At 37.6% G+C, this 26,734-nt stretch overlaps 2 protein-coding genes across 2 annotated transcripts; one reads left to right on the forward strand and one right to left on the reverse strand.

Annotated features, from left to right (window-relative positions):
- Positions 1-699: 699 nt before the first annotated feature.
- On the forward strand, positions 700-19,334 carry LOC108706811 (signal-transducing adaptor protein 2). Its single transcript, XM_018243537.2, has 12 exons — positions 700-847; positions 2,330-2,401; positions 3,107-3,220; positions 9,595-9,651; positions 9,915-10,033; positions 10,357-10,488; positions 13,109-13,178; positions 14,511-14,613; positions 14,792-14,854; positions 14,968-15,084; positions 15,359-15,400; positions 17,793-19,334. The coding sequence occupies exons 1-12, from the start codon at positions 773-775 to the stop codon at positions 17,846-17,848; spliced, it is 1,020 nt and encodes a 339-aa protein (XP_018099026.1). The 5' UTR covers positions 700-772; the 3' UTR covers positions 17,849-19,334.
- Positions 19,054-26,657, reverse strand: fsd1.S (fibronectin type III and SPRY domain containing 1 S homeolog). The gene is made up of 8 exons (XM_041578241.1): positions 26,642-26,657; positions 26,256-26,354; positions 24,327-24,486; positions 22,429-22,631; positions 21,790-21,949; positions 20,120-20,199; positions 19,767-20,018; positions 19,054-19,130 (listed from the first exon to the last, which is right to left on the reverse strand). The coding sequence occupies exons 1-8, from the start codon at positions 26,655-26,657 to the stop codon at positions 19,054-19,056; spliced, it is 1,047 nt and encodes a 348-aa protein (XP_041434175.1).
- Positions 26,658-26,734: the final 77 nt, after the last annotated feature.

The following is a 26,734-nucleotide window of genomic DNA, read 5'->3' on the forward strand; positions in this document are numbered from 1 at the left end:
AATCATTAACAATTTTTGTCAATCATTTTTATTAGTAATATCATATAGAGTAGTAAATAAGTGCTGGTCATAACAATCTAATAAATACTTTACTGCAGTACAGGGAGTCAAAATATGACCACTATCAAATTACAGTAATACAGGATGACTACAAAAGCAGAATTTAATATCACTGAGGACCTTTATGTGTTTTAGGCACATAAAATATATTTTTCACCACAGAGAACAATAAATGAGAAGTGAGAACGGACCAAAAATGTTGTTAGAGTATGCCTGTTTAAGCACCAGGAAAGGTGGGAGGGGGTATAATGACATTTTTTTAATTACTTTAATGAGTTTTGCATGGGATTTGCAGACCCATAATTGCATTACAGTTAGATACACTTTAAGCACAACACAAAGTGATTTTCTGTCTGTCTTCAATTTTGTATTGAGAGGAGATATAGCCAATCTGTAGCCAGTGAAAATTCTGTGATTTCAACAAAATGCAGTTCTGTATACATAGTACATATATCGCTTTATGTGAATTATGCAATGTTAAGCATAAAAATGACTTGTATTGTACTTTAATGTTTATCTAAATCAAAAATATTTTTTTTACAATATACATTCTGGCATTAAGGTAGTTAAACTTCCTGTTGTTTCACCTCCCTCTTTAGAAAAATTACTGGAATGTAAGACAACACCCAGCTTCCTGTAAAGCAGATAGTACCTGAGTGCAGTTGTTACAGTCAAGAAATTTTACCTGCAACCTGTTCATCTGTTACCAGCCATGTCCCGAGCAAAGACACCTGCTCCAGAACATTACTATGAAGAATATCTTTCTAAAAAAGACAAAAATGACAAGGTAAGTAAAATGTTTTAGTAACGTTTACTATCATGCATCTAAAAAGCATTTACTGATTTCTCAATCAAACTTAAAATGAAACTATTACACTTATAATGATTGCTCCATAAATCATATTCCTTTAAATGACACTCAAAGAGCCAGGCAACATTTAAAACGAAGAATTTTGCTCTCTTAACTTATTCTGTCCAATGTCAAATTATGTTTGCAGTGATCACTTTTCTTAGTATGTTGAGGGCAGTAATCTGTTGTGCTTAACTTTTCAGTTCTTTACCTTGGCTACTCTTATTGTTCTCCCTCAAAACTGTATGACACTAATTTTCTTTAAAGGAGAACCAAACCTTAAAAAATAAAATAATGCACATTTTGCACCAGCCTAAAGTTCCAGCTTCTCAATAGCAGCAATGATCACAGGGAGTCACCATCTTCTGCGACACTCACATGCTCAGTGGACTCTGAGCAGCTGTTGAGAAACTAAGCTTAGGGGTTGTTGCAAATTATCAAGCAGAAAATGATGTTTGTCTGTAATATAACCTGATGCTACATGGCTGATTATTAAATTCTAGTGCTAGTTGCATTGGTCTCTGTGCTGCCATATAGTATTTATCTGTATTAATTATTAATCACCCTTATATTGTAATATTTATATTCTATGCATACTATATATTTTGAGTGGGTCCCTAAACTCTGTAACTGACAGCAGCACAGAGCATGTGCACTGAATCAGCAGAGAATAAGATGGGGAGCTACTGGGGCATCTTCAGTGACACATATCTTCCCGGCTGTGGTTGCCTTGGGCTGCTGCAAAAGCTCAAAACATAATGTGCAACATTTATACCCTCATTCTTTAGTTAAGCTTTAATTCTCCTTTAGTCTATTATGGTACTTTCAGTTTTCATTCAGTGCGGTATTAAGGTTTACACAGTCTTAACATTGGATTGAACATTGAATTAAAACTCATTCAAGCACATCTGTAAGGCTCATGTTCTATTTGCAGGGTCGGACTGGACATTAGGTGCCCACCGGGTAACAAACCTCCGGGGCCCAAGGCGCATAGTGCGAATGCCGGTGCACGGCACAGCAAATTGTTATTTTTGGGGGCCGACAGATCGGGGGAGGGGTCTGGTCCGAGCCCATGAGAGCCGGGACTCACCAGGTTTTTCCCTGTGTCCGGGCTGAGAATTGGCCCCCTAAGCTGCTATCTCCTCCCTTCCTAATCTTCGCCCGAATTGTGTCGCCCCGGGTGCAGACACGGATTTTATTGTTGAAATGCAAACTCTCACGTTTCAGACACATGTGGTGGATTTTGGTGTTGAAATGCAAACGTGTATTTTTCGGCACCAAAATCCTCCATGTGTGTCTGCACCCAAGCCGATGCAATGGATCCGAGTGCAGCATGGGGCTAATGCCTCATTTTCCTCAAATTACATTTATCTGACCAAATCTCAGTATTTTAACCCATTTACCATGCATTCGTTTCAGGTATTTACGAAGGTTTGGGCTGGAATTCTAGGAAACTCTCTTTGCTTCTACTCCAATCACAAGGATTTGCGGGTACATGTACTCTTTATTTTACAAATACAGAGGATGAATAGGAAACTATTATTGTCCATGTTCATTGTGAATAGTAGGCTGAGAGAGGGTAGGGATGCACTATCCAGCTACAGAGATACTATGAAAGTCCATCCAGCCTTTGCAAAACCCTTTCAGTGGTAAATCAAAAGAGATTAAGCATAAGAACCCCGAAGACAAGAAATCTTTTATATCTTAATAAATCAGTTACTTAATTCATTTTTTAATAATTCAATTTCATAAATACAAATATTCTTGCCTTCTAAAAAAACATCCACATTTTTGCCACTAACTAAATCAACTAATCTGACACACATTGACATTGTACCTAATTGCGGATCATCTGAACCTTTAGGTGTTGCAAAATACACATTCCTATTTTACCCTTGTGATTCCAAATCATTTTAAAACCCAGACTATCAGACTGTCTCACTTAGCAGGAGAAATGCATTAATTTAATTAGTAAAGAATAATTTGTGTTGACAAAAACTTTTTGCTTAGGTTTTAGGTCTGTGTAAACCTAGCTAATGCAGTTCTGGGCTTAGTGTACAGAAATGGCTGCCTTGTAATAGATTTATACTAACACTGGCACTTGTCTAAACATTTTAGCCTATTGTATAGTAATCAGTCCTGTACTGGATGGAACAAACTTGCACTTGTAATATCTGATATTTTTGATGTTTTCAGAGTGTTGATGTCATCAGTTTGGAAAACTATATATCTCTGAAGGAGTCTGGTGGCAAGTCTTCATCAGAAAACCAGTTCACCTTGTGCCTGAAAGGAAGAGTAGTACAGCTAAAGGTGAGTGTTTTTCATGCAAACACTAAGCTACTACTTGGATATTAACCATCAATGAAAGAGGAATAGAGATATGAAAACAGTCCAGGAAATGTACAGTGTACAGATTGTTACAGGGTACAATATTCACATGACTAAATGATGCCCTTAGGGCAGTGATCCTCAACTAGTGGCTCGTGAGCAATATGTTGCTCACCAACCCACTGGATGTTGCTCCCAGTGGCCTCAGAGCATGCACTTATTTTTTAATTTCTGGCTTGTGAATAAGTTTTGGTTGTATAAAAAGTACTTCCAAACAGAACCTCCTGTAGGCTGCCTGTCCAAAAAGAGTCCTTCAGCCAATCACATACTGTATTTAGCATCCCCAGGAACTTTGTTCATGCTTGTGTTGCTTCCCAACTCATTTTACATTTGAATGTGGCTCGTGGATATAAAAGGTTGGGGGCCGCTGCCTTATGGGAACTGCAGCCACAGCATATCAGTGATATAGTACATCAACAAGCAATATTAGTGAATGAATTACAAACATACTGGGAACTTTTCTTCATTTTTATAGTATAATTAAATCTTTGATTTATAACAAATGAAATTCAGAACAATAACTTATCTTTACTATGACAGGGAATACCTTTATAGTGTATTCCAATTACAATAATTATAATAATACACAAAATATTGATAATACACTCCAGCAATGTAAGCATTAAGTCACCTGTTGCAGTGGCTCCTGGGGGTGATCTTCTTACTTATTGCATTTTATATGGATTTGTGATTTTAGGTTTCGCTACCTTCTATTACCATTGTATTATGTCGCAATGATGTCATAGCACATAGTATGCTGGATAGGACTGATGGAGATTTATGTTGGAGATTATGTTGGAGATATTGTTGATATCTATGTGAAGTTCTTTGTTCTTTATTGTTTCCAGCCAATCCATATGAAAGTTTCCTTTCACCAGCTCTATGGCTGGTATGGAGTCTTTTTTATAATGGTTTGAATCTATGCAAAAGGAAACACATAAAATTGTGAAGTTTCTGCAGAAGCTGATTTTAAAGCAGATATCAATTAAGGTCTTGTGCAGTTCTCCAAATTATATGCAGGAAAATGTAACTACAGTTTAAGTATGAAATAAGATCTGAAGACAAATGTTTTCTTCTATTGAAATAAAGAATGAGTTGTGAGTGAAATTGCCTGCTTTTCCAATCATGGCATTACACCAAAGTTGCTGTTTGCTGCAATAATAATGCAAAACTGCTACTGTGGACATATTTCTCCAAATTCTGCCAAAAAATTGGTAAAAATGAAAATTAATATTTAATGCTATTTGTAAAAAGATGTAAACATTATTTGCACAAGGTATACGTGGTGATGTATTTCCTAAATCATAGCATATGATAAACCACAAAATATTAATTGACTCTTTTTCTTTTATATGAATGACCAATGTGCCCTAATCTTTTGCCTTTGTCTCCTTTAGCAATAAGGAAAAAACTTTGAAAATTCAGTTGCAAAGGAAAATGTCAGTTACGCATTTAACATATTTCCCATCATCGCTGATGAAAAGTACAGTGTTTTCCAAAGCATAACTTGTCATTCTGGTTTCAGCAGGCATTGCTTGTCTGTGACTAAAACAGAACAATAGATCATGCTAAGTGTTCAAAGGGGAACTAAAGATCCATAGATAACTGAGTAATAAATAATTTACTTAATATATGAAGCTGCTCAATGTGTATGGATTTACAGCAGGCCCATGATATGAAAGATATGCTACTCCAAGCTTATCTGCACCAATAAAGGGCCATTATTAGTGCTTTGAAAATGTGTTCTGATCTACTTTTTATGAGTCTGTCACAATTTATTTTTTAAATGGTTTTTATGAAGCTGCTGAATGTGTCTGGATTTACAGCAGGCCCATGATATGAAAGATATGCTACTCCAAGCTTATCTGCACCAATAAAGGTGCATTATTAGTGCTTTGAAAAGGTGTTCTGATCTCCTTTTTATGAGTTTGTCACAATTTATTTTTAAAATGGTTTTTATTTTTGCTTTTCAAACACAACAAAACATGCACATAAGCATGCATGTCCGTGACCACATGCAATTAAGATTTTATATTACACCATATTACAATAATTTGCGAGGAGCAATAATCAAATTGTGACATATTAAAGAGAGTCAATGGGAGGATCAATAGGGATTGGCATCTAATGCAGTATTTGGTGCTGCCAGATTTAGTGAACTGCTTCTGGATTGACCTCCAGCCAGGGGTCCCAGCCCTTCTCAAATTTTTGAGGGCACCATCTGGCTATATAGGTTAATTTGATGTCAGTTTGCTATTTATTAACTGCACCCAATTCTGAAGTTTTTGTGGTTGGAGGCTCATCCATTTCATAGCAACATGCTTTTTGGCATAAAAGTATAGTGTTTTTAGTAGCGTTGTTTTGTTCAAGGGGACCGCATCATCCACTAGGCCCAGTAAGCACACTTCTGGAGGTAATAAAACTTGTTTGTTGAGATACTTAACTACTTCCGTCCAGTAATTATGTACAATTGGGCATTTCCACAATAAGTGAAAAAATCCAGCATCTGGAAATTTGGGGCACGCTGCATTGGGGTTTCTACCCATCACTTTTAATCTTGTAGGGGTAATATATGTCCTGTGCATAATCTTGTATTGCACCATTTTGTCTCTGGTGGAGATTAAGTGCTCATTAACACCTTCTATTGCCTCTGCCCACATTTAGTCATCGAGATGGGGCATGTCCCTTATCCATTTACTTTTAACTTTGTCAAAAAGTTTGCCTATGCTGGAAATGAGGGATTTGTATAAATCGGAGATTAACTTTTTTATGGGGTTGGGTCCCAAACCTAGTAAGGTGGGGTCATAGTGTTAGGGACCCAAATTGGGATATAAATGCATGGCGCTATTGAAGATATCGGTACATCTGAACTGTGGGTTGATTTCATTTTATCCTGAGCTGGGACAGGGTGGGAAAGGTGTCGTCCATTAATAAGTCTTTTAAATCCTGGACTCCCACACCAGGCCAGTAGTGGAAATCTGCTAGTTTTAGAAAGTTTTCCAGGTTGGAGTTTCTCCATAATGGAGTGTTTGGTGAGGAGTAGATTTGGCAGTTATTTTGAGGGCTAGTGCCCATATTTTTTGTGGGATTGCCAGTATGGGCGGTAGTTCAGGGGTGTTCTTTTGTTTTCCTACTTGGGACATTCCTTAGTGCTTCCAGAGAGCCTGTCACAGTGGCATGTATTGTGGTGAGAGTGTTTTCGGGGTCCGGGTTGAACCAATTATGCACATTGTCCTGGGGGGGGGCCATTAGCCTCTGTCTGCTAACCCTAGGAGTCTTTTGGGCCCATATAAATAGGAACAGTATAGCATCTATTTGTGGTGAAAGCCATATAGGAGAATGCTGCATTACATACATAAATTTGGGTAAGTAAATAATTTTGAATAAATCTATTCTACCACAAAGGGAAAGTGGAAGTTGCTCCCATTTTGGTTTTAAACATTTGGTTCAACATTTTTATTAACATATTCATCAGTTATTCCTAAGTACTTAAACCTTGTCATCCATTTTAGCCCTTGAATATCCCCTTCCGAGAGCGGTGCCTCAAGATAAAAGAGAGTGGATTTATTTTTATTTATTATAAGCCCACTAAACCTGCCCATTTGGCCTGTCAAGTGTAGCACATGGTGTAGGGCAGGGGTAGGCAACCTGAGGCTCCAGAGCCTCATGCGGCTCTTCATCCCGCTTGCTGTGGCTCGGTCTTGCAGCTTTGCCTATCAGGTCGGCTATACAGCCCTCTCACCTGATGGCGGCTGCTTGAGTGTGTGACCGGGGTAAGTTAACAGTTAGCTAACCGCAGTCGCACACTCAGAAAGCCGCCAGCACATGCGAGGGCTGTATAGACGTCCCAGGAGTGACAGGCAAGACCGAGCCGCAGCAAGACGATTCATCATGGTCCTTACCTCAGTCACAAACTCAAAACAATAGAGGGAAGATCAGCAATGAACTTCAGAAACAGAATTTACATTACACAGATGAGAACATTAGCATTTAATAGGGCTATTCGGTGTTTAATTTATTTCAAAGTAGGCCTACACATACACACTGCACTTCTGTTTGTTGTATTCTGTTGTTGTAACAGTTAAAATTGAAAAAAGGTTAAAACTTTTAAAAGTTTATAATCTGTTTTATATTTTGCGGCTCCAGACTATTTTTCTTTAGTGGAAGAGGGGCCAAAATGGCTCTTTTGATAGTAAAGGTTGCTGACCCCCCTATCTTCTCCTCCAGCCTTCCATATTTAAGCCCTACAACCCTGGGAGATTGGCAAATCATCAATGCCAGTGGCTCTATTGCCAGAGCAAATAGCAAGGGGGAGAGGGGGCAACCCTGTCTGGTTCCACGAGAAAGGGGGAACGCCCTGGAAAGGGAGTTATTAGCCTGTATGTGGGCAATTGGGGATTGGTATAACAATTAGACCCACGTTTTAAAATTAATGCCTATTCCAAAATCCTCCAAAACTTTTCACAAATATGGCCACTCAACAGAATCAAATGCTTTGGTCGCATCTAGAGATGCCATGGTTCTGGTGCCAATATTTGTGTTATCGATTTGCATGTGGCAGTATAATTTTCTACAGGGTTAATTGCCGTACTGGATGTATTATTGTGGTTATCACTTCATTCAATTGATGGGCCAGGATTTTTGCCTAGATTTTAACATCTGTATTGATCAAGGATATGGGTTGGTTTGAAAGACTCTGGGTCTTTCCCATCCTTGAGTATTAAGTATTAAGTATTATCGTAGCAGAATAAAGGGATTATGGGAGTGAGCCCGTTTCTTTTGCCTCTAACAGCATAGCATGTAATTTGGAAGCCAGTCCATCACTAAGGTGCTTGTACCAAGATGCCGGTAGTCCATCTGGTCCCGGAGTTTTCCCGGGACAGAGACTACCGATAGCGTCCCTTACTTCCCCTAGGGTTATGGAACCATCTAGATAAGAGGTTTCATCTGGGCTTAAATTAGGGAATTTAATGTACTTTAGGAATTGCTCTAACTCTGCTTGCGTGTAGGAGATGCGGGTGGTATAGAGGTCCTCATTAGGGTTGCCTCCTTTTCTGGAAAAAAATACCGGCCTTCCTATATATTTATCTTTTTCCCTATTAATAACATTGGGATCAACCATCATTTTACCGGCCAGGCCAGTATAATACTGGCTAGGTGGCAACCCTGGTCCTCTTGGTACTTAGCAAAGACCTCTGCAATATTTTCTACATCTGTTGCAAATTTGCCCTGTGCAACTTTTATTCTAGCAATCATTGTTGGGGGGTTATTTATTTTGGCCAGATAGGCAAGGGTCCTCCCATTTTTATGCCCTTTGACCAACATATATTAATTTCTTACGGGTAGTGATAGTTTATGCTGGTTCTAGGTCTCTTGGAGCAAGGGTCAGAGGCTGATGAGTGGTTTCATCCCTTTTATTAGGGATTACTCCCGGTGCGAGTGGCCATGTCATTCGGAGCACATGTGCTTCTGACGTTATTCATGTTCTCATTATGAGCAAGTTGCGCCATTTACTCATTATGCACATTTGCCCCAACATGTGCAAGGGTATGTGTGGCCTAGCGGTGGTGGCAGGCAATTCAATTCCAACTGGAGTGCAGGCTCTATTAGCCCACACCTTTGGTTGGGGATAATATATTTAGTCAACAGATGCCCTGTTATCAACAACAATTTTGAGTCACTGTCCTTAATTTGATATATGGTTACCTGTATTTAGCAGCACTGATTAGTTCTTTAATTACTTTAGGCAGAATTGCTATGCCAAGCCATGAATGGTTATTTTGGGTGCACCTGTGGAAAAGCTAAGAAACTTATTTCTTGCTAGATTCTGTACAAAGAAACACTGCTGATCTCCCTTTGTGACATAAGCATTTTTATAGATACTAGCTTAGATGAAGTATTTTTTTTTTTTTTTATATTATACAGTATTTTAGTCTATCTGTATCATCATTGTACCAAAGGTGGCCAAAATGTAACAGATTCTTTATATCTGATTCTTTGGACAGAATTTAGATATATATGTAAATTGTTAAATACTATTGATCTGCTCAAAACTGAATAGTGGGGTACCCCACTACTTCTGACCCTTCTGAATTCACTTTTTAGGCTGGTAATAGTTTCAGGTGTTTTCAGATTATTTTTTTTTTTAAAACATATCATACAACCATGTCTTATGAAAGTCATTTTACCATTTAATGAGTTGTCTTATCCAACAGTTTGAAATACGCTAAATCAGTATAAGATAAGCCTATCTGACATATTTATAATTACGTATAAATCTTCTACTCTGGTTACAGGCGGAGTCATTAGAGAGCCGGGAAATGTGGCGCGCATTTATTATCACCATAGCAGAGGTACAAATACCATTACAAAAAAATATTTTATATCAACCCCTTTCATTATTTAGATATTTATATCTAACAAGCCTCGCCTAACACAAACATATCTTATCTCTAATTTTCAAATCTTCATTGCTGTTAAACCATCTAACAGCCAATCTATTAATTCCCCCTCTTTCATTGGATATTTTTGGTTGCCCTGTATAATGGACACATTGAAGCTCTCCTTGTCCCACTCTTAAGATAAATTTACTGACATAACTGTGTTTTTCCTGCAGTTAAGGATCCCAGGATCGCTATGCCTGCTTCCTGGTCCTCTTCTTACTTTAAAGGAAGCATTGGAGAAAGAAATGGAGAGAAAAAAGAAAAAAGAGGCAGAAGCAAATGAAACTCCCAGGTGAGTTAAATGTTCACAGGGGGGTAACTTAGACCAAACTCCCATCCACATTTTTACCTTATTTATCAATAAAATAACTCGAAATCTGGTGCAGGAAAAGACAATTATATCGTGAAAAAATCCGAAATCATAGGTTTGAGATGGAGCCTCTGGGTTTAATAGATCTTGAGAAATTTGAGGGTTTTTTCTACAAAAAAATTGTTTTTCCCTTAAAACTCCAACCAGAAAAAGTTTGTAAATAACCCCCTTAGTGTAGCAGATGATCCACTAATCAGCTCTATTTCCCTACTCATGCTTGAACCTTTGCTCTGCATTTACTGCAGCTGTTTCTATAATGTGTCCCGGATGGAAGCAGAGAGTTTACTGATGCAAAACCCTGAATGTGGCAACCTTTTACTGCGACCTGGAGTAAACCAGAAGAGTCTGTCTGTAAGCACCTGTCAGAAATATCACAGGTAATACTAACATACTGGTCATACTGTAGTCACATTTTTTCAGGAAACGTTACATAAATGCAATAGTGAGAAACTTAAAGGGGTTGTTCACCTTCAAACAACTAATTGTTTTCAGATAGATCACCAGAAATAACGACTTTTTCCAATGACTTTCTATTTTCTATGTGTGACGGTTTTTCTAATATTGAAGTGTAAAGTGTCATTTCTCTCCTTCTGAAGCAGCTCTGGCAGGGTGGGGTGTGGTCGCCAATCCCGTAAACTGTTCTAAATGGATACATTTAGTTGATACATTTCTTATCTTTGTCCCTGCTGAGCAGAATCTCTTGGTTTCATTACAGGCAGCTGTTAGAATTGAAACAATTGCTGCTGAGAAATGTATCAACTCAATGTTGCAAAATTGTAACAGTTTAGAGCAGTGATCCCCAACCAGTAGCTCATGAGCAACATGTTGCTCTCCAACCCCTTGGATGTTGCTCCCAGTGGCCTCAATGCAGGTACTTATTTTTGAATTCCAGGCTTGGAGGCAAGTTTTGGTTGTTTAAAAACCAGGTGCACTGCTAAACAGAGCCTTATGGTAGGTTTATAATCTACATAGGGGCTACCAAATGGCCAATCTTAGTACTTATTTGGCACCCGAAGAACATTTATCATGCTTGTGTTGCTCCCCAACTCCTTTTACTTCTGAATGTTGCTCACAGGTTCAAAAGGTTGGGGATCCCTGGTTTAGAGTCTGCGCTGAATTACTGAGCTGCCAGACTCAAACACCAGAGACACACACCTTTAAACTTAGATTTTGGAATAAACTTAAAAAATAAATATTGGAAAGTAATTGAAAAAAGTCTTTATTTCTGGGGAACAATCTAAAAACAACTGAATTGAAAAAAGTGTTTGGAAGGTGAACAACCCCTTTAAAGAATGAAAAATGCAATGGAGTATAGTGTCTTGAACACGAGCAACTTATATATCCTGGATATCTTGGAAGTTTTTGTATTTAGAGATTTGGTATTTTTTGCATCCTTACAGTATTTTATTTTTGATGATCCTTGCTACATTGTATCTTGCTTTGTATCTACATTGTATCATGCTACTTTATTCAATAACAGGTTAAAGAAACCTTTTGAAATGCATTATAATGTGGGATGTACACATAAAGATTTTATGTATGTACTCTGTATTATGTACTCTGTACATGTGTGATGTAGAATGGTGGACAGATGAAAATTATGAGTCGATAAAAGCTGATAGATGTGGTGTCCCATAGCCTGTTAAAGAGGTGGTTCACCTTTAAGTTAACTTTTACTATGGTCAGTTCTAAGCAACCTTTCAATTTCTCTTCATTATTTATTTTTTTATAGTTTCATTATTTCTTACAACCTTCTGACTCTATCCAGCTTTTAAAGGTAGATAACTGAATCCCACCTTAAAGGAGAAGAAAAGTTGTCTTGCACTTAGGGGTATCAAATGTTAGGCACCCCAAGTGATTGTATTTACTTACCTGAAACCCGGGGCCAGTGCTCCTATCAGCAGAAAACTGCACCAGCCCAAGGTTCTTCCAGTGAGCACCACAGATTGATCCTCTTCCATGTTCCTCTTTCTTCGTGTGGCTGCGCATGCGCAGTCGATCGAAGAGCCAAACTTTAACTAAAAAGTCGGCTATTTTGTTCTACTGCGCATTCATCTGCCATGGAAAATCTGAAGAAAGAAGAAGCCGGAATAGAAGCACTCCGTGGTGCTCGCTGGAATAATCCGGGATGGTGCCGTTTTCTGCTGATAGGAACACCGGCCCGGGGTTTCAGGTAAGTAAATACAATCACTTGGGGCTGCCTAACATTTGGCCCCCCAAGTGCGAGATGATACTTTTCTCCTTTAAAGCAAAAGCTTTGTGAGGCTACAGATTTATTGTTATTGCTCTTCTATTTCTCTTCTTTTTATTTAGGCCATCTCCTATTTATATTCCACTCTTTTATTCAAATACATACAGAATTGCTAAAATAATATGTACCCTAGCAACCAGATTGCTGAAATTGCAAACTGGAGAGCTGCTAAATAAAAAGCTAAAGAACTCAAAAACCACAAATGATAAAAAATGACAACCAATTGTATCTCAATCTCTTACCAAAAGTTATATCAAATATGAACAACCCCTTTTAATAGTGGAGATAGTAGTTTATGTAGTTTAGTAGCACTAACTTTAGCATAATGTTCACAACATGCTCTAAACCAAAAAAAGGAGTTGACTAAAACTTACTCAGTGCTCTTACATGAGCACATTTGTATACAGTACATACATTTCTATTTTTAGTGGTTTCTAAGATATCTGCATTTTTAAACTGCTAATACTAGACTTTTGGATCAACTGAGAGTCAGCAACCCAAGGGAAAACTGTAAAGAAAGAGCACAGGCAGGTATGGGTTGCTGATACTCTGGGCATTCAAAGAATGCTGTGGAGCTGAAAACATGCATAGCAGCATATGATCCAAAGTTGCTACTATATCATAAACCACTAAAAAGAGAAAATGAATGCACAGTAAATAGTAAGTGCTTAGAGGACCACTCCAAGTATATATTTAACTAATATGAAGTTGTTGGAGTTGATAATAAAACTGTTGCTTTGTTACAGCAAGGATGTATTTAAGCATTATCGTGTGATACAGGAGCAAGAGGCATATGTTATTCAGGTGGATCCCAAGGTAAGCAACATTTCTATATTCTAATTCTATGATAGTACTAGCAGGAAAAGTGAAGAAAAATATTGAACAAATGACACAAGAAAATATAGCAGTCAGTTATTGGCAAGTGTAAATAGAAGTTAGATTGATTTGCTTTACATATATTCTGCATTGTATCAAAGAGAAAAGAATGACACCAGTGGTGAAATACTTATGTATCTGTACCACCAAACATCTCTTAAAATGAAAATATTAAGGTGGCCATACACGGAGAGATCCGCTCGTTTGGCGATGTCGGCAAACAAGCGGATCTCTCTCCGATATGCCCACCTTGAGGTGGGCAATATCGGGCTGATCCAATCATGGGCCCTAGGGCCCAACAATCGGATCCTAGCGAACGGGAACAGGCGGTCGGATCGTTTTTATTTACATGAGCTCAGGTTTTAAAAATATTGATTTAGCGGTCTTTTATCATTTAGAGGCAGATTTATCAAAACGTGAGAGAGTTTGCCAAAGAAAAGCTCATCCACTTTCTATTCATTCCTATGGGATTTTTAAAAGTGTATTTATCAATGGAGTTCACAATTTGATAAATACACTCTTACAAATCCCTTAGGAATGAATAGAAAGTGGGTGAGTTTTTCTTGGCAAACTCTACTCTCACATTTTGATAAATCAGCCCCTTAATGTACAGGTATGGGATCCCTCATCCAGAAATACATTATTTAGAAAACTCTGAATTACGGGAAGGCCATTTCCCATACTGTCCATTTTAAGAGTATTCAAATCTTACAAAATATTTATTTTTTTCTCTTTAAAACTTAAGCAGTACCTCAATCCATGTTGGTGGCAAAACAATTCTATTGGGGTTATTAAATGTTTAAATGATTTTTAGCAGACGTAAGATATGGTCATCCAAGTTACAGAAAGATCTTTTATCTGGAAAACCCAAGGTCCCAAACGCTCTGATCTTATACCTGTACCAATTAACAGTGATAATACTTTACTACAGGTATTGGATCCGTTATCCGAGAAACCCGTTATCCAGAAAGCTCCAAATTACGTATAGGCTGTCTCCCATAGACCCATTTTTTAAAATAATTTTCTTTTTCTCTGTAATAACAAAGCTATGATATAATTAATCCTTGTTGGAAGCAAAACCAGCCTATTGGGTTTATTTAAAGTTTATATGATATTCTAGTAGACTTCAGGTATGAAGATCCAAATTACAAAAAGATCCATTATTCAGAAAACCCCAGCATTTTGGATAACAGGGCCCATACCTGTATGTACATGCACACTTTCTCGGTTATTAATAAAAAATAAATTAATATTTGATATCTCTTGATCTAGGTCGTTTGCTCGTCGATCGTGCATGTTATAAGTCATTTTGTGAATAGCTCGAACAAAACCCTGAAACCCTTTGTAAAGATCTGTGAATACGAGAAAAAAATTGGTAGGTTCATTGTAATTTTTTTTTAACACATTATTATTACAGAACTTATTAACTGGATATTGATTACTGTCAAAATGGTGGCCCATATTGAAATTAAGTTTCAAATAATGTAACCCTTAACTACAAATAATGTAACCCTTGATACAGGTATATCTTTTTTTTTTCATTTTATGTGCAGCAATTTTTGAACAGAACAATGAAGATGGAGTGGTTACCATGCGATATGCCCAAGACTCCCCAGGTTAGATCTCCCTTTCAACTACCATTACACTATATCACTTTATCATTGATGTCACCTACCTTTGTACTCTGCACAAACAACACAGATAGTTACTAACATTTATCCACTCACAGGAAGCACAAAAACCTCCTCCTTACATAATTCACCTCCTCCTCTTCCACGAGATCCTCTACCAGAAGATGAATATGAGAACCCAGATCAAGGAGAAAAACAATGGATTTCAATCAGAGGTGACATCATCTTAACAGTTTTAGCCTGCATAGTGTATTACAAATGCAAAACAACAACATTTTGCCCCAAACCATAGTTTCACTACCCACAAAAACGCCACTATGACATCAGCTGCCATAATCTTTTACTAAAGTCACTACTCAGCTGCAGTACTTCTCAATCCATGTTGATTTTAAAATGGCAAGCTCCCTGCTGTGTACAGATGCTCTGAGACAACTGGCAGCCAGGCATTTTCTGCATTTTATAAATTAACCTTGTTTTCTTCCTTCTCAGTACCTAATGGGCCAAGAAATCCCAGACCAGTCACAAGCTCAGGTATTGTATCTCATTCTCTTCCCTTACTCACATACTAGCTCAGCCACACGTTCTTTTCTCTGCCATCCATGTGCTGCTGTGTTATATCACTGGAACCCCATAATTCTTTTGTGTCTAATCAAATAACTCTCAAAGAGCAGTTCAGAACACATAGGGACCTGAGGGCAGTTACAGAGTTCTCTTGTTACATCTCTCAATATTCTTGTGCCCAAATGCTTACATATGACTCTAATATCTTTATATATTAACATAGTAAGTTAGGTTGAAAAAGTCACACATCCATCAAGTTTAAAGGGATAATGTCATGGGAAACTGTTATCCATTTCTCATAAGAGCAAACAGATTTTTTTATATTCAATTTTAAAATCTGACATGGGGCTAGACATATTGTCAATTTCCCAGCTGCCACAAGTCAGTGACTTGTGCTCTGATAAACTTCAATCACTCTTTACTGCTGTACTGCAAGTTGGAGTGATATCAACCCCCCTCCCTTTTCCCCCCAGCAGCCAAACAAAAGAACAATGGGAAGGTAACCAGATAGCAGCTCCCTAACACAAGATAACAGCTGCCTGGTAGATCTAAGAACAACACTCAATAGTAAAAACCCATGTCCCACTGAGACACATTCAGTTACATTGAGAAGGAAAAACAGCAGCCTGCCAGAAAGCATTTCTCTCCTTAAGTGCAGGCACAAGTCACATGACCAGGGGCAGCTGGGAAATTGACAAAATGTCTAGCCCCATGTCAGATTTCTTAATTGAATATATCAAAATCTGTTTGCTCTTTTGAGAAATGGAGTTCAGTGCAGAATTCTGCTGGAGTAGCACAATTAACTGATGTGTTTCGAAAAAAACATGTTTTCTGATGACAGGATCCCTTTAACCTTTTAGATCTATGTAAAGCAGTCAATGGCATTGTGATTGTAGTGTACACATCTGCCACTGGCTAGACTAGTAATCCCCAACCTGTGGCTTGTGAGCAACATATTGCTCACCAAGCCTTTGCACCCAGTGGCCCAGTATGTGCTTATTTTTGAATTCTGGACTTGGAGGCAAGATTTGATTGCATAAAACCAGATGTACTGCTAAACAGAGCTTCCTGTAGGCTGTCAGTCCACATAGGGACTACCAAATAGCCAATCACAGCCCCAGGAACTTTTTATTATGTTTGTGTTGCTCCCCAACTTTTTTTTTACAACTGATTATGGCTCCCAAGTAAAATAGGATGGGGACCTCTGTGCTAGACTAGAGAAGAACCAATAATATATTGGGTGGATTTAAATTGCAGGCTTTTACATATAAAACAATAACAGACTATGTCAGAAGAGACAGTGTGTAGATGATTTGCTTTTCAATAGTAAAGCTGCATATGTGAGCAAGGCTGCATCATTAGTTAAAATATGACCTTGCATTTTTCAGTGGAAAAAAAAGACATAAGTATATTTTACCTAAGAATACTGATATCTCGATCATACTAAAAGTATGAATTTAAATTAGATAAACAATAAAACTAAAGTCTTGATCTGTTTTTTGTTGCAAGGGTCAGAGTTAACATTCAGGTGCAGGCTATAAATAGACATATTAATAAGACCAAATTCAAATGAATTTTGCATGGCTTTTAAGACAAATTAAAAAGCTTCTTACAATGGGTCTATCTATAACATTCAACCAATATCTTTCACAATACCCTGTTGTACAAAATGTAGTTCACCTTTGATTTGATAGAATATCAATAAAATCTTTACAGTCAGTGATATTCTAAGGGGTGGTTCACATTTATTACAGTTTTGAAATATAAACACTAACACTTAAATCATATTTATTTTGAAAAAAATCGATCTTTTTCAAAATAGCTCCCTGCAAAGGTAGTGCTGCATGGATCTGCCGAAGCCAGTGGGATCGCCAACACCCTAGGTGTATAAGGTCCTGTCCACATCAGAATGATGTTACAAAACTGCAGTAAGAGTGAAGGAAGTATAGGCATAGATCACTACTTAGTATGTTCAATTTATTGTCTGTGATCTGACTGGGGCAATTCAGCCAATAGGATCAACGAATAGCAGAAATGGCCTGAGAAGGGGCGTGTCCAGTAGCGATTGCTGCATGCACTTCCCTCCAATGTGAGTATCCTTCCTTTAACAGAGAAGAGGCTTTGTGCAGCACTACACTTGCAGGTAGCAATTTTGAAAACTATTGATTTTTTTTTTATCAAAGTAAATTGCAAATATGATTTAAATCTATTTGTGTCTAAACTGTAATAAGGTGAACCACCACTTTAAATATAGTATAATGCCTTCAGAATTTTAATTCTTTCTACCTTGTACCTGTATTTGTCCTTGAAAAGTCTTATTTATAGACTGTCCTGTCATCTCATACCATATCCTTCATTTCAGGTCTGGGTGAGGAACTAAAAAGAAAATTGCAAATACGAAGACAGCAAATTGATTGATTGCTATTGGATTCATAGAAAAGGACTAATTGTAACTGGACTACTAAAGTTGACAGCTGAGCACTCAGCTCAGCCTTATTGGCTCTAAAAACAGCTCCTCTTTTAACTGTAATTGTTTTTTGACTAACAGCGATCCAGAACAGACTTTACCAAGCTGGAAGGCTCATCTTTGGACATTATTAGCTGCATAATGTGGTTAAATAATGCAAAAGCACCATGGAAAATGGGGTACAGATTACCTTAAACTTGAAAAACAGAGTGGTAGAAGAGTAAAGAGTGTCTGTAGTATATCAGTAGTGAGAAGCAGGACCATCATCAGGGGCAAATGCAAAAGGTACTGCAGGTCTGGGCCCCATGGCAGAGTGGGGTCCCAAGATGTAAAAGCATGATTGAGAGTTGCAAAAAGGACAGCGATTGTGCAGGATTGAGTGGGGTTTGTGTGAGTTATAGACTGAGTTTTAGCATAATTGGGGATCGCTGGGATGGATCAGGGGTTGTGCATACAAGGGTCTTTTTTTCCCATAGTTGCCCATTTTTCTCTCCTTGCAATTTTATTTAATGCAATGTGGCACATTGCATTAAATAAAATTGCAAGGGCTTGCCCTGCTAAATGCATCTCTTGTGTGCCGGTGAAATTCTTCATATATTTTTCTTGATAGCATGGCCCACCAACATAGGTTAATAATAGTAGGACACTGCTAATGTAGTAGTATGGGGCCCCATAATTACTGATGAACAATTAATACAAGTACACACACAAACAACAGCAAAATAACTTCAACTGAGTAAATAGAAGTTTTGGCACCTTGAGGCTAATGGCATTAGCCTAAAATGGATCACGTTAGTTTTTGGGCATGAGATTATAAATGTTGAGAAATAACACATAGAGTTTATACAAAGAAGCAATCTAACATTATAGACATACTGCATGTAATTAGTATTTATTTTAAGGCATTATGAGCAGAATGCCACAACTAGCGCATTGTCCATCCATCCCCTATAGGAGCAGAAGATATTATGAAATATCTGTTGTAAAAGCCAACATAGTTTTTAGTTGATATAGTCATTTTTAATAGGCCCCTTATAATACTGGATGGGGTTTAAGCCTTGTTAAGTAAACTACCAGGAAAGATCTAGGTGGGGAATGAAGGATGCAGGTAGAAAGATGAAATCAGGTGAGGCTTGTGCTTGAGCTGCTGGTGGCACTATTCCTTTTCTGAAGGCTTTTCACACAGCTGGGAACCTGGAGTCCAGTATTTACTGAAAAATTTCCACACCATACCTGTTGGTTGATAGAAAGGAATTAACAACAATACAACTACTAGTGAATCTACTCTACTGAAGCTATCATCTCCCTAAGGAAAATCTCACCTAGTTCTGTTAATGTTGAGATCTCATATTTTATGATTCCATTTCTGGTTTATGTTTCTTCTAACTGTAAATATTAATCAGTTTCTCCTAATAAAACTAAAATGTAATCACACTACTGTAATTTCTAAAAGCCTTACCATAAATGCAGGCAAAACTGGTTGTGTAAACTTCATCCGGAAAGTGTGCAGAAGTTGCTTGTTGGTTGCATTGTAGAAAGACAGGAAACCTAATCATGAATCATTTATGATTAAGATTGTGAATCCCCAGATTTCTCTTTACAAAGTCATAAGGGTGATATATCAAAGTGTGAGAAAGTCATAGGGGTGATATTTCAAAGTGTGAGATTAGAACTCACCACAGAAAAAACATATTTATCAAATGGTGATTGATAAATACAATTCTAAACATAAAATAGGATTGAATAGATAAATTTCACATTTTGATAAATTTGCCCCATAATTTTTAAGGCTTAGTACATTTTGCTTTACACTTTGTAAAGTTGAATGCAGTTCCAAAACAACAAATCCTCCACAAAGAGGCAAAGTACCTTCATCATAATTGCAGTGTAACCCAATCCTATTTGGTATAGCAGCATCCAAAATTCTGGCCTTGTTTCCATGTTTAGCGGCAAATGTCACCTGCAGCCAGTTGTTAAGATGGAGACACCAAGATGCCGAAGTCTTCCCTAATTGGTCAAACTTGCCCAGACTACGGTAAGTCACCCCAACTGCAAAGGCTTTGCTGTCCTTGTCAAAGCGCACCTCCCAATAACACTCTCCTCCATCAATTAGAGTATCTCCTGCCAAAAGATAGAAAGGCAAAATGAAATAAGCAAACTCTTGGATAAACTCTCACAAAACATCAGGATTTGAATGTAAATAATATTCTTCAGAGTATTACCAAGTACAGTATAGGACTCTGCAGTGAACCTGTCTCTTCCAACTCGTGCTGAAGGCATTCTCTTCGGTGACTGAACAGACCTGTCAAGATAGTGAGGAAGATAAAGATTTAAAAAGAAATTTTTGTTTTGCATGTATGCAAAAAAAAAAAAAAGAAAAGAAAGTAATAGGTCTAAGGACCAGTAATGTTGTAAAGTGATTTTTTTTTAGATTTTTTTTTTAAAAATGTACATGCTAACGCTGCATTATATTAAAATAATACAGTGTTAGCATATTAAAACAATAGCCCTTTTCTGGGCATAGCTACAACAAATACATCAATCAATACAATAAAAATACGATTATCGAAAACCTTTTTTCCATATACAAAGATACTGCTGTCTAGATACTGTCTAGATACCTTCCCTTAGTCTCCTGCAATGCTGCATGATTTCTGTTTTGAGACTGTGTTGCATGCTGTTGATACTCTGAATACTTATTGTCAGGGCAGCCATCAGGGGGGGACAGGGGGGAGAATTGTAGGGGGCCCCGAGGGTAAGGGGGGCCCGGCCACGCCACACTTACTTGATTAGCCGGACCCCCCATCTTTCTGAGAGCTGCTGACTTAGTGAAGGCATGGACATTTAAGGGGCCCTGGCCACCAATTTTCTTATAATGTGGGGGGCCTGACCACCAATTTTTTTTTCTCATGTGGGGTCCTAGCCACCAATATTTTTTAATGGGGGGGGCCCTGGCCACAAATGTTTTTTTTTTTTAAGGGGGGCCCTGACCACCAATATCTTTTTATTTTTTATTAACATGTGGGAACCCTAGCCACCTATATTTTTTTTGTTTTTTTACTGTGTGGTGGGGAGGGCGGACCTGTAGGTGGGGCTTGCGGTGGGTGCAGCCCAGGGGGCCCAGGAAATTTTTTGGATTCTGATTTTTAGCAGCTTTGGAATATAATAAATCTCAAAAAATTCAAGTTTTTTTACTCTAAAAGTTAGAGTTTTTCTCCTTTAAAAAACTCGACCTGAAAAAAATCGAAATAGGCCCCTTAATGTAATTTCCTGTGGACTTTGTCTGCTTTTATGCATAATCTTATGTAAGTTATTACTCTGCATTGTACACTGTAAAACAACCATGTAAGCTTCTATTTGCATTGTGAACTCTTTACCTAGCTGAAAGACAAAGTTCACTTCAATTTGTCAGGTGTATATTCACAACACATCTCATATTAACTATAAATACATTAAGTTTTCTCTGCATATATTATTTGTAAAAGTATCTTTTCAGCCTATTATACAACTGTAGTTGAGTTCTCCATGATATATGCCATAATAAAGGATGTACAGTATGTGGGATACTAGTATGAAGGAAGTGGCAAAGATAATGCCACAGGTGTTGGGTTTATAGTAGGTTATGGTGACATTGCCAAAGGTAGATTTCCATGCTTTGGCACTTATGGCTTTTTGTAGCTCAAGAAGCAACCACAAAATGCTAGAATTCACCCCTAAGGTGATTGCTTAAAAAGCAGACTGCCTCAGACAGAATTTCCCGACAAGTGCCTAAACAGTGGCTTTCAGAAGTACTGTTGTAGAAATAGGAGCCTGACATCCCCATGTGTAAAATTGCCATAAATATGTGTTTAATGTATTATAGTAATGAGACTGTGAATATATAAACCCGTACCTTGCAGGAGAATTGCAGGGAGAAGCCCCTCTGCCCCTTCCATCCTTCTCTCTGATTTTCATATCCTGCACTTTGCCACCTGTAGCATCCCATTCTACATTACTCTCTTCCACTCGCAAGTTCTGGTGAGCGCTCCCAGCATCAAGCTGGAAGCAAAAAGCTAGCAGGAAACGAGAATGTCATAATAAAAAAATTTCGATCTTTTTCAGCCTATCAGCCATCATGTAGAAAACACGCCAGCGTTTTTTGGGACTTAGAAAAAAAATTGACTTTTTTTTAAACAATCCCTATCTACTCTATTGCGCTTCGCCAGGTCTGAGGTGGCGAAGGAAGTCTAGCGTAAAAGGTAGCGTTCAGTACACTGCACAAGTTAGTGAATTTGCGTAGTTTCGTCGCTAGCGAAAATCCGCCTGGCGTAAGGTTGCGAAGTAACACTAGCGAAACTACGCCAGCGTTCGTTAGTGAATTTGCGCAGTAGCGAAAATGCCCAACGCTATCGAATTAACACTAGCGTTCGGCGCTTCGCGGCTTAGTGAATTTGCCCCATTGTGTAAAGTGCAGGCCGGGAAAATAGTAAATGGGGTACACATTGCTCCTAGGTTTCTCACTTACACACATAGTGAAGGGCTCCAGGCTAACCATAATTAGAATCAGCTGGCTCGTGTTTTGGGGAAGTCTGGTGCCTCAGTCTGGATACTGGCTGGATAGAGAAAGGAGACTCTCTGAAGAGCTGATGCAGGGTAAAAGGAGCTGTGAGCTCTAAGGTACTGTGCTTTACTTTCTTTGTGTTAGAGGAGACCCTTATGTAGACCGACAGGATTGAAGGTCCTTTTTGTGTTAAACTGGTGAATCAGAGCATACTTTTATTTGTCACACTGTTTGAATTCTGCTTTGCGGATAAAAAGCAGAGAAAATCCTGTTCAGCTTCCCTGTCACGTGCCTAAATTCTACCATTATTTAGCAATACCTATGACTTAGGAATCAATAACATAGATGGGACCTTTACATTAAAAACTATTTTGTATAATGAAAGCAAGCTAAGCAAGTTATACATTCATTAAACTTTTTCAGTAGTTTTATAGTTTTTATAGTAAATTGCATTGCTATTAAAAGCATTATGTATATATTTTCTGCACTTCTGGCTATAACTCCTGCAGCAGGTGCCTGCTGAACTTTGCTGGGACCTGTTGTTTTCGAGATAAGGAGTCATTTTGTAATTTTAACATTAAATGAACCAAACAGGATTGTTTTGCCACCAAAATGGATTAATACAGCGATGTTAGTATCAAGTACAAGTATTACATTTCTTGGGGTATAGCCCACTTTAAAAAAATTTCTGATGTTTTGCTACTACTATACTATACTTTATTATTTAAGAAAACATTGGAAAGTTGCAGGTACTAGGGTTAATATTCATGGACTGGGGTATGTGTCTGGGTGCCCTTGACAATCTGGGTACACTTGATAAAGAGCTGATATGCTCGAAACATGTTGTGCAAACAATTACCAAACCCAAATGCCTTTAATTTACCAATAAATTAGAATGGAAAAAAGCACATGTGGGAAAAAGTCACAACAAAATAGTGTGTCAAATCGAATTGTGCAACTTTTTCGATTTGAAGCCCAAAAAACATAACCTTTTAGGATTATTGAACTTTTGAAAACTGGCTCAAAAGATCATGAAGGCAAGAAATATTTTCAAATTGCTAAAGGGGCATCTGCCATCGACTTATACGTGATTCAAACAGGTTTTATACCAGGAGTATTTTTTTTTTTTTTGGATTCTGATTTTTAGCAGCTTTGGAATATAATAAATCTCAAAAAATTCTAGTTTTTTTACTCTAAAAGTTAGAGTTTTTCTCCTTTAAAAAACTCGACCTGAAAAAAATCGAAATAGGCCCCTTAATGTAATTTCCTGTGGACTTTGTCTGCTTTTATGCATAATCTTATGTAAGTTATTACTCTGCATTGTACACTGTAAAACAACCATGTAAGCTTCTATTTGCATTGTGAACTATTTACCTAGCTGAAAGACAAAGTTCACTTCAATTTGTCAGGTGTATATTCACAACACATCTCATATTAACTATAAATACATTAAGTTTTCTCTGCATATATTATTTGTAAAAGTATCTTTTCAGCCTATTATACAACTGTAGTTGAGTTCTCCATGATATATGCCATAATAAAGGATGTACAGTATGTGGGATACTAGTATGAAGGAAGTGGCAAAGATAATGCCACAGGTGTTGGGTTTATAGTAGGTTATGGTGACATTGCCAAAGGTAGATTTCCATGCTTTGGCACTTATGGCTTTTTGTAGCTCAAGAAGCAACCACAAAATGCTAGAATTCACCCCTAAGGTGATTGCTTAAAAAGCAGACTGCCTCAGACAGAATTTCCCGACAAGTGCCTAAACAGTGGCTTTCAGAAGAACTGTTGTAGAAATAGGAGCCTGACATCCCCATGTGTAAAATTGCCATAAATATGTGTTTAATGTATTATAGTAATGAGACTGTGAATATATAAACCCGTACCTTGCAGGAGAATTGCAGGGAGAAGCCCCTCTGCCCCTTCCATCCTTCTCTCTGATTTTCATATCCTGCACTTTGCCACCTGTAGCATCCCATTCTACATTACTCTCTTCCACTCGCAAGTTCTGGTGAGCGCTCCCAGCATCAAGCTGGAAGCAAAAAGCTAGCAGGAAACAAGAATGTCATAATAAATGGAGGTTAGAGATGCAGAATAAAAGAATGTATAATGCTAACAAATTGTTAACATTCAATATAGGTTTTGTAGTAGTTTTAAAATGATAAATGTAATTGAAGTGGAAATCAGTATGTTTGTACATTTTGACACTGCTGAAAGCTAGCTATATAATTTCATTGCATGGTTTTTCAGAGATATGTGAATCAGTTAATTTTAAAAGTGGAGTTTTACTTTAATAAACAAAAGGAGACACAACTAAATAAAGACACAAGCCTCAGCTGAAGAGTGGTTCACTTATTCTCATATTTAATACCAAGCATGTCATAATGCATTCCCTACATACTATATCTGACCCAACCATAGTAGCACTGGGTCTACTACTGGGGAAGTCATCCTTATTGGGGCTTCGATCCTCCAGAGATATTATTTTCCTAATTGACATTATATCGAAGGTAGAAGAGTACTTCTACCTCCACTTCTTAACTTTATAATGGCGTGCATTGATTGATTGCATTGCATGCATTTAAAGACAATAAGCAATTTTATATTTTGTAATTATATGGCTTATCATTCTGCCTCTATACAACCTGTAACTGAAATGATAAAAGACAGTGGGCATCAGTGATCCCTGTGACTGGAAATTACATTATGGGCCTAGATTTATATTACAATTGTTTATTTTTAGGGTCTGTTTACTAATCTTTCAAACTGCCATTAAAACCTATTTCCTAGTTATTATAGTCAGCAACCAGAGAGTCGTTTAAGTTTCAATCTAAAGAGCTGAAGAACAAATAAATTAGATAAATATGGATGTGTAGGCAGCCATTTCATTTTGCCTGAGTCATGTGCTTTCAGAAAGAGCCAGCACTTTAGGATGGAACTACTTTCTGGCAGGCTGTTGTATATACTAAATGTGTCTCAGTGGGACTTGGCTTTTTACTAGGTGCTGTTCTTAGATCTACCAGGGAGCTGTTATCTGGTTACCTTCTCATTGTTCTGTTGTCAGGCTGCTGGGGTGGGGGGGAAGGGAGGGGGTGATATCACTCCAACTTGCAGTACAGCAGTAAAAAGCGACTGAAGTTTATCAGAGCACAAGTCACATGACTGGGAGCAGCTGGGAAACTGACAATATGTCTAGCCCCATGTAAGATTTCAAAATTAAACATAAAAAAATCTGTTTGCTCTTTTGAAACATGGATTTCAGTGCAGAATTCTGCTGGAGCAGCACTATTAACTGATGCATGTTTTCCCATGACAGTATCCCTTTAAGGGTTACAATATTCATACTAATATGTTTATTATATATAATAAACGTATCTGTGATTTCCGTGGCTACACAATTAATAGGAAGAGAAAGATATTTTAAAACTACAAGTCTGTTGGGACAGAAACTGCATTTAATGAATATAAATACTATAATAAATGTTGTAAAACAGCAATCTCGAAGGCAAAGAAAGGAAATGAAGACTGCATTGCGGCTGAGGCTAAGACTAACGCCAAAAAGCTGGGAAACTGACAATATGTCTAGCCCCATGTCAGATTTCAGAATTAAATATTACAAAAATCTGTTTGCTCTTTTGAGAAACAGATTTTAGTGCAGAATTCTGCTGGAGCAGCATTGTTAACTAATGTGTTTTGAAAAAACATGACAGTATCCCTTTAATAAAGATTGGATCGCTTTAGCATATAACATTTCCACAGGGCCCGCTAGTGATCATAAAACCACACCACCCAAATCATCATGTAGCAATAAATACCTGGCGTCTCCAGTGTGACAGGTTCTGAGAAATCTCCACTAACTGCTTTATTACAGGCTTTGACACGGAAGTTCATGTACTTCATGTCAAATCGCTGACCTGGAAGAAAGAGGAACAAAGTTTGAGAAAATAAGACAAACATGCTTAGAATCACTAGATTCTAAATAAATTTTTGTCTCTAATTTCACATCCACAAAAAACAGCCCGGTTGCATTGACCGTAATTATAATGTAATACTTATCTAACTAAGGATTTATATGTCCTGATTAACTCCAAGAGACTAACAAAAATTACATTAACTTAATATGCGCAGAGATTATAATAATCATATAAATTTGTTTGTCTGTCTCAAGAGTCCAGTTATAAATTACCTTAAAGCTAATTACATTTTAGGGTTATCATCTTTTTCCCTTTTATTCTATGCAATGCTGTGCATTTTAATTAAATTACACTTCTACAGCATTGTACCAATCTGCTTT

Source organism: Xenopus laevis, chromosome 1S (assembly GCF_017654675.1).
Source record: "Xenopus laevis strain J_2021 chromosome 1S, Xenopus_laevis_v10.1, whole genome shotgun sequence".
NCBI lineage: Eukaryota > Metazoa > Chordata > Amphibia > Anura > Pipidae > Xenopus > Xenopus laevis.